Raw genomic sequence first — 7,730 nt, 5'->3', positions numbered from 1 at the left:
AGCTTTGTTGTAATAATTTTCTTCAACCACAACAGCAGCGGCAAGTTTACGAGCCCACAAATCAAATGTATTCGCGACTAAGTAACGGCTGAGATTCGCTCATCATCGCCCTTGCAAAGAAAGCATAACATTTCTCCGGTTATACCAGGCTCTACATTAATTGCGCCTAGCTCAACATCTTTGTTTTTCGATCGAGCGGGTGGGGACAGAGCCAGAAAAATAAAGTACTTACCTAAAGGCTCTTTTTTTTTCTTCTTTCTTGCAACTGCTTTCTGGGTTTGTAATTTCTCAACTAGAGCCAGCGTATTGAGAAGCGCTCACACCGCGACCGGCGGGCGCCGGGCCGCAGTGTGGCGAGAGAATCAGGAGGCACGGTGCACCAGCTTAAACTCTGAACTTTAATCACTGGTTAGTGTACACACGGTTAGTGAGTCCATTATGTGGCCAAGCACCTATACACAAAGCTGACAGAGAAGTGTGTTACACTAGGTGCGGAGCGAGCGAGGTTCCCGGCCACGTGGCTCGCGGCAGACCGCCGTCGTCCGCCCGGGCAGAGAAGTAGACCGCTACAGACTGCATCTCGGTGCCTTGCCTAATGCCTTGGAGAGCTCCAAGCCAGCTAGCTGCGAACCTATGTAGAGAGAGCTCTATAGAGAGAAGAAACACGAGGGGTGCAAATAGTGGAGGTGTGGTTAAGGCGGCGGGGTTGTCTTGCACGAAAGAGAGATAGAAGAGATAGAGAGAGAGACACTAGCACACACACCGCTAACGTTTTACTCGTTGTATCGACCTTTTTTTCTTGTTTGTGTGTTGCCAGGATGAACCTGTGGTTATGAGACGTGAGAAGGCGGAACCTGTGCAGGGGAGGGCCAGGGGAGGTGCAGCGGTCGCGAGCCTTCTAGCTGGGCGTCGTCCCCCGGCGATGCAGCGGTGCCAGTTCCCTTACACAACTTCCGTGGCCCGCCCGGGCAGCGCACGCACACCACCACTAAGACGCGAGAGAGCGCTCCCCACGCGCGCGATTCGTTGTTTGGAGCCGTCCCCGGGACGCCGTCCGAGGCGCGCGACCCCCGAGGCACCCGCAGAGACGCGGCCCCCCCCTCTCTTCCGCGCAGGATCGCCCGCGGGACAGCTGACAGGCCCATGCCTCGCACATCTTGTTTCTGCCGGTTTGTAGTGGTGGCAACTCCCAACGTCGGGAGCAGTGACCATATAGTATATAGACCAGTGTGTAGAAAAAAAAACCCGTTTATCTACACAATGAGTTCGTAGCTGGGCCACCATTAAAGGGTTATGAGATGCGAGGGCAACAGGGGGGTGTTTTTGAGAATCATCTAGCTGACACGCCCTGCATTTGGAAAAGAGTGCTTCGCGAATATTATGCAAGCGTTCGCCAGATTATTTTTTTCCTCAGGACGACAACATCGCCTGTTTTCTTCTGACAGTGTTGGGAGCTGTGGCCCTGCTGACTCCTGAGAGCACGAGCCAGCTTGCGCTCTGCAAGCCTTTGTCTAGAACACTTGCCATCAATTTAGTCAGAATCAGCACGTTGAGAATTGAGACGCGCCCAAGAATCAGAAGTCAGATTGTTCCTTTTATTGCCTTCGCGTCAACTTAATTTTGATTCACGATTCAGTAAGGCCAGCACAAATTCTCCTTTTTGCAATTTGGCGCATACAAAGCGCGCTAAGAAAGTGCTTCACTTTCCTGTGTTTTTTATTAGTGCGTTTACTCGCTTAAGTAACATTGCACTAGCTTTCGTGACAGATACGACTGGTATTCCATCGCACAAGGACATTAAATGTACTTATTGCCCTCCTGTGTACAGGGAGCTACGGTGGAACCGGCCTATCAGTCTGTGACAAGGTGGGTGGACGTGTCTTAAATCGAGGTCCTGGCCAAGGCACGTTCAATCATCTCAACCATGGCGGGAACGAAGACACGGGTCGCCTTGACTAAGACGGGCCCACATGTTCTAATCAGGCCGTGCGCCCAAGGCGACACAGACCAGCACGTCTTAATCAAGGGTGCCCAGAGCAGTTCGCCTGCTGAAACTGCGCCTCGCCGTTCGTGGGATGTTCTCTTACCGTTGTTCTCTGCACTTGCTGCAGCTCTCCGCTTAAGTGTAGGAGCCGCTAGAGAGAACGCGCACTCAGCACACACGCCGAGGTAGGAGAGCAAAGCAGGCTCGCTTTTTTTTCTTCTTCGCACTACCTTTTATTTCACCACAGTTCGAGGGTGGAAGGAAGCAGAAGAGGGGTGCGAGGCGAGGGCCTGGTCAGTGACTCCGCGACGGCGGCGTCCGGCTGGCCGGGCGCGGCTCTGATCGCATGACCGTGCGTGCGCCGCCCCGGCGCAAGCGGTTAACGTCCCACTGCATGGGTCCCCCTCTCACAGCTTTGCACATCTAGGCTTCAGAGAGAAAAATAATACATCTACAGGCACTTACACACGCAAGGGAAAAGAAAGGATGCCGGCGGCGAAACGGACCGTTTTGGAAAGAAGCAGCGCTTCGTCGAGCAGCGCAGTTTGCTCCCTCGACTCAATCGAAGAATGTTAAGCACTAATTCGCTGTCCGAGTTTGCTGCATTTTCCCGCAGTGCAGTGGAACAAGGCCACTCATAGCAATCATTTTGTAGAGTCGAAGTGCCTTCCACTTCGTAAGTTTTGTTGTAGCCTTGGGGGCCCGGTAGAGCGTTAGAGTGACTCAGAGATAAAAGGAGACTACTGATAACATTGCTAACATGATAGGTACACGTTGAACTCCCGCGTTGGGAGCCAAATGTGTCTTAACAGCATTAAGCTGATTGGGATGAATTCTCACTACGCTGCTCCTGATGTTGCTGTTTTTGTTCCCTAATGCCTCTTTTATTGTAGCTTGTTCCCTAATGCTATATTTATTTCATAGCTTGCAAGACTCAACAAACAGCACCGAAGGTGACGTCTCATCGCTTAAATGTTGGGTAATTTCATTCATGATAAGTATACCAGCAGAGCATGCATCCTTCTGGGTCCCTGGCCAGCACTGGTTTGGTATCGGGAGCTGTGCTGCTTAGAAGACAGATCTTAATGTACAGCGCCACATAAGTAAAACTGTTCAAGGGAAGAGGAATGAGCATAACTTGATCTTGAGTTCTTTTTTTTAGGTGTTTCAAATGCAAGGCCAACCTACCTGATCTGCTCTGAGCCTCCGACGGTGAACGGCCACTAGCAAGATTAACGCAGATGCTTCCAAGGCCACGCTCCTTTTTTCTCAAACGGTTCGTTTCAACACGCTGGTACGCAAGGCGCACGCAGGCGTCCGGTTATTGCTGTACAGAGCCAGAAAACTATGTCGCCAGCAGGCAGCAACTCTTAGCATACATATATTGTACAAAGACGCGCTGCAGACCATCTACCTAGCAGACCTTGACTCACGCGTGACCTTTGACGCTTCGCGTAAGCCGAAGCGGCGCGAAAGTAGCTTCGCCACAATTGTGTGTTGTGTTAAGCTCGCACACTGCATCTACGTCGCGTCCCTTTTCATTATGGAGCATCCCTTTGAATACATGCACAAAACAACAGGCGGCGTACGCTCGGCGGAGAGAGGAGGGGAGACGTCGAGAAGCCCAATGGCTTGCGGGTGCCTCGGAAGTGCGCCACGGGACTGCCGATGTGTTGCCGCCCAACTATATTTACTGCCAGCTATAACTCTACAAGAAACGCGACACAGCGATTCGCGAAAGAAAGAATAAACACAACGCACACCGAAACCAAACACATTTTTTTTTCTTTTGCGGAAACGGCCTGTTCCAGCATAAGTATTCTTCCCCGTTCTTCTTGCTTAGCTAAAGCCCCCGTTTTTCGAAAATCCCGTGCACCATTCGCGGGTTGAATTTCGACAGCCGACGTCTGTAGCTGAACTACACAATAGTCAAATCTGCCACCCCGGCGGTCATTTTCATGTCCACAACATCAAGAACTGAACCGCTTGTGTCGAAGCCAGAAAGTTGTGTCTTCGGTTCCTTTTTTTCCTTTCTCCTCCCCGGCTTTTCCGTGTCACGCAAAAGCGGGGAGAAAAAACAAAAAAAACAATAACATACATACTAGGTCGTGTATTCACACAAAAGTCAGAAACTGCACGTCGACACGTCGCTTGAAGCATGGCCACTGTTTGCTAGACAGTTATTCTCCTCCAAGACGCGAGAGAGTCACATACGTCACAGCAAAACGGGTACACACCGCATTTCGGGGGCGAATACTGCACAACACACAATGGCAGGCAGGCGTACCCCAGAGAGCACAACGATACAGGAGGCTGTCACATATGTACACGAAAAGCAAGAAATAGACACAGGCCGAGAAGGGAAAAGGAGGGGGAGGGGTGCGCGGGCTCAGCTGCGGGCGACTCCATTGGGAGGCTCCCGCAGCTCGTCCGCCGCTCGGCCGGCCGCGCGTTCTTCCCCGATTGAGCAACTGTCTGGCGCGCTGTGGTCGGGGCCGTTTCCGGGTCCGAGAACACCGCTTCCGCCCCGGGCCCACATTCCCTTCCGGCTTCTCGCGGACCGAGGCAAAACTGCATGCGCACCGTGCCAGCTCTCATTGGACATTAGGCGAAGCGCGACTACTGACGCATGTAGGTGCGTTGGCCAACACAAATGCCTCACGCGCTTCTATATCGTCACCTTCAGACCAATAAAGACTGGCTCGACGCACAAGAAAACATACGCGTCTCGGGGTTAGCCAGAACTTTCGCTGGACGCACTGGCGTCGTAGCAAAAGCGCCGGCGGAAGGCCGTCAGTGGCATCCCATGTCTGAGCGAGGAGCAGGGACTGCACTCCCAGACCGGCGTCCATACAAGAGATCTTTGGCGGTGACAGTTCACTTGGCGCAAAGAGCCCGAGCTCGTCGTTCGAAAGTGGTCAGTGCTCACAGTGCACAGCGCCAGTGCGACCACTGCACTGCTTAAGGGGAAAAAAAGAAAAAGAAAAACATAAATAGCTCTTGTGTTTTGCATGGACACGCCGGAAACTTAGATGAGACATGCGCGCAGTTCACAGTTCTGCCTTCGGCTCAGAAAAGCCAGGAATGGAGCGTAGTCGCGTACCCGACCGCGTGCGGACGTCCCGCACGCCGCGGACCGCACGGCTTAGACGAGTTCGATCGACCTCGCAGGCGCCGAGTAAAATCGTGACGCATGTCACCTATGGTTTGCGACCTTGAGAGGATGTAGCGAGCTCCCGTGAGCGCCCTTCATTCTCTCCGAAAACAAGAAAAAAAAACGTATAAATATCCCACGAAAGCTAGCTTGCTGCGCTGATGCTTCGACCTGTGGAGTGGTCGGGGTGCTTGACACCGCCACTCCCCCTGCTAGGGTCCATATAAATTTCTTATAAAACACAAGAAGATATATACTGAGAGTAGGTATAAAACGACGCCTCGCTACGTGTTTTTTATTCATCACGGTCTACTCGTCGTAAAAACCACACGCGTTCTTTTTTTCTCCTCAATGCTACTATATAGTCCCAATTTTCGGAATTCGACATCGAGGTTTACGCAGTGGACAAGAGAGGGACACGAATTCACAAGGCCCAGCTACAATACGCTGGGTGTAACTTGGCTCCTCAAGGCCCTCTAACGTTCGACGCCGAACAACAGCAACATTTCGGCGACTGCAGAGGCCCCGCGGAGGGCGCTAAAGGGAGAGCGCCGTGACGCGAACACGTGGTCAGCCGTGCGGCCCGCGGGCCCAGCCGCCGGGCGGTGTAGGGGAAGGCGGCCCGGTTCCGATGGGGGGGGGGCGCGCTGGGAGGCAGCGCCTCTGTGGGCCAATGGCCGATTCAGCCTCGCTGCCGAGGGGAAGACGACTGGGGGAACCGGCTGTAGCCGCGTCTTTGCCGGCGCTCGTCCGTTGTACTTTAGTTTTGTATCCTTGGTGGCGTGTCTCCGAGCGCGCCCCCGGCAGGCCACCGCTGCTGGAAGAGCGCGTGTTTTGCTGGGCGCGAGCCTCTGGGCGAAAAATAGAGTATCCGTTCTAGCGGGCGGCCCGGGGAAGGCGGCCCTGTGCCCTCCCCCGTCCCGTGCGGCCTTGCTCTGCGTCGTCGTCGTCGGTGTTCTGCGGAGGCGGCGCAGCTCTGCGCCCTGCTGCTTGCATAGCTGGAGGCCCGCACTCACTGCAGTACGCACTTGCCTTCGATGCTCGATTTCAGCTCGTTCACCTGCGTCTCGATGGTGTTCCGCAGTCCTGCGACAGACACAGACACCAGGTCAAGCTTTCCGACTTCGCTCGCTGGTGGCGAATGAAGCGGAACTCAACGCGAGAAAGTATCGTTTCCGCTGTGCTCAGTCACAGTGGTGGAGCCTCAAGTGCGATTGAAAGAAAGTGTACCCCAGGATAAATATACAAGGGTTGTTCCGTGTGGGGGGCTATGATATTTAAAATTGGGTGCTCGGTGGCGCGTCAGCTATGATGTGCCAATTAAGTTGCGAAGAAAGTTTTCCTGTTTCCGTTTGCATTGCTCTCAGCCAGGTCGATGTCATTCATGATCTCGATCTCATTTATCATCCTGTATACCTGATCGGAATAAACCGATGTACTTAAACGAGAAAGACCTGCCAGCAAAAACATGTACCGGCTCTGGTTCTAAAATCTCCTGGTTTAAGCTACGTAAGATTAAGGCCAGATAACCATGACTACTCCACTGATAGAGCCAACACTAAGGAGAGTGGTCGATGCGGGACTCGCGACCGTATTTACAGACATGCCTCGACTCCTTGATTCCGCCAGTTAAGCAGGGTGCCTCGATGCGCGCGCATCGAGGCATTCAGGTGCCCTACCGCCAAGTAGAGGGCAGCACCACCTCCAGATTGAATTCGTCACCGCCTTCCAACAGCGCTTTTCGGCGGTTGCTGAGCTATGGAGAAAACTTCAATTGACGAAGTGATGATTGCACGGTTGCACTGCTCATCGCTGCCTTAAGGGTCGTCCTCTCGGCTGAGCCCGTGCTCGGAGGCATGTCGAGGCCACATTTCATCGTTACTCACTTGTGAGATCATCCTGTTCCGCGGCCTCGTTTTCCGCGGCGATCTCCTCGGGTGTCTTTTTTCGCCGATTGAGACTGCCAGCGGCAAAATCATCCACCTCGGCAGGCTTCTCTTCCTCCTTCTTCTTGATGCCGTACTGCACAAAGAGCCAGGGAGGGGAAGAACCATGAAGGATCGTTAAGAAGCGCTTAACAATAGCGTGACACTATAGCCAGCGCTGCATATACATCTGGTATCTGCTTCAGTTTTGTCGGGACAAGTGATACGACAGTAGAAACGACATTTTTGATTCTTCAAAACGTGAGAAATAGTTATCACGCGGTAACAATTATCGGCCACTATCCATGTACTCGATGGTTTACTTGTGGTGTAACTTTGAAGATCCGCATTCGCTACCATCGTCCAGCGACGCTTTCGATGACATTGTTGATAGAAAGAATGCACTGGTTGAGGGCAGCTTAGTACGCTGCGTGACAAGACAAGCACCACTCTACGCTAAAGTGACAGTGAACAATGACATCTCAAGTTGAACTGATAGTGAATAACGACATCTCAAGCTCAGCGCTCACTTAACGCGCTCAACGAAGCCCCACCGTCCGTAGGCATCGTACATATACGTAATGTTTAGTTGATGCTACTACTACGTACCACAGCCTTCAAGTTGGAACTAAAGCTAAGTTGTAAGCATGACAAAAATCATCAGTTT

General features: G+C 52.7%; 1 protein-coding gene across 2 annotated transcripts in view; it reads right to left on the bottom strand.

The window, feature by feature from the left end:
- Window positions 1-377: 377 nt before the first annotated feature.
- Window positions 378-7,730, bottom strand: part of LOC119459056 (complexin-like) — a 111,653-nt gene continuing 104,300 nt past the window's right edge. For both annotated transcript variants that reach the window (XM_037720900.2, XM_037720897.2), the window contains exons 3-4: window positions 7,025-7,160; window positions 378-6,224 (exon numbers count right to left, since the gene is read on the bottom strand). In XM_037720900.2, coding sequence (XP_037576828.1) covers window positions 6,151-6,224; window positions 7,025-7,160 — 210 coding nt within the window. In that variant the 3' untranslated portion in view covers window positions 378-6,150. The remainder of the gene's footprint in view (window positions 6,225-7,024; window positions 7,161-7,730) is intronic.

Source organism: Dermacentor silvarum, chromosome 1, assembly GCF_013339745.2.
Source record: "Dermacentor silvarum isolate Dsil-2018 chromosome 1, BIME_Dsil_1.4, whole genome shotgun sequence".
NCBI lineage: Eukaryota > Metazoa > Arthropoda > Arachnida > Ixodida > Ixodidae > Dermacentor > Dermacentor silvarum.
This window is presented reverse-complemented; position numbering and strand designations above follow the sequence as displayed.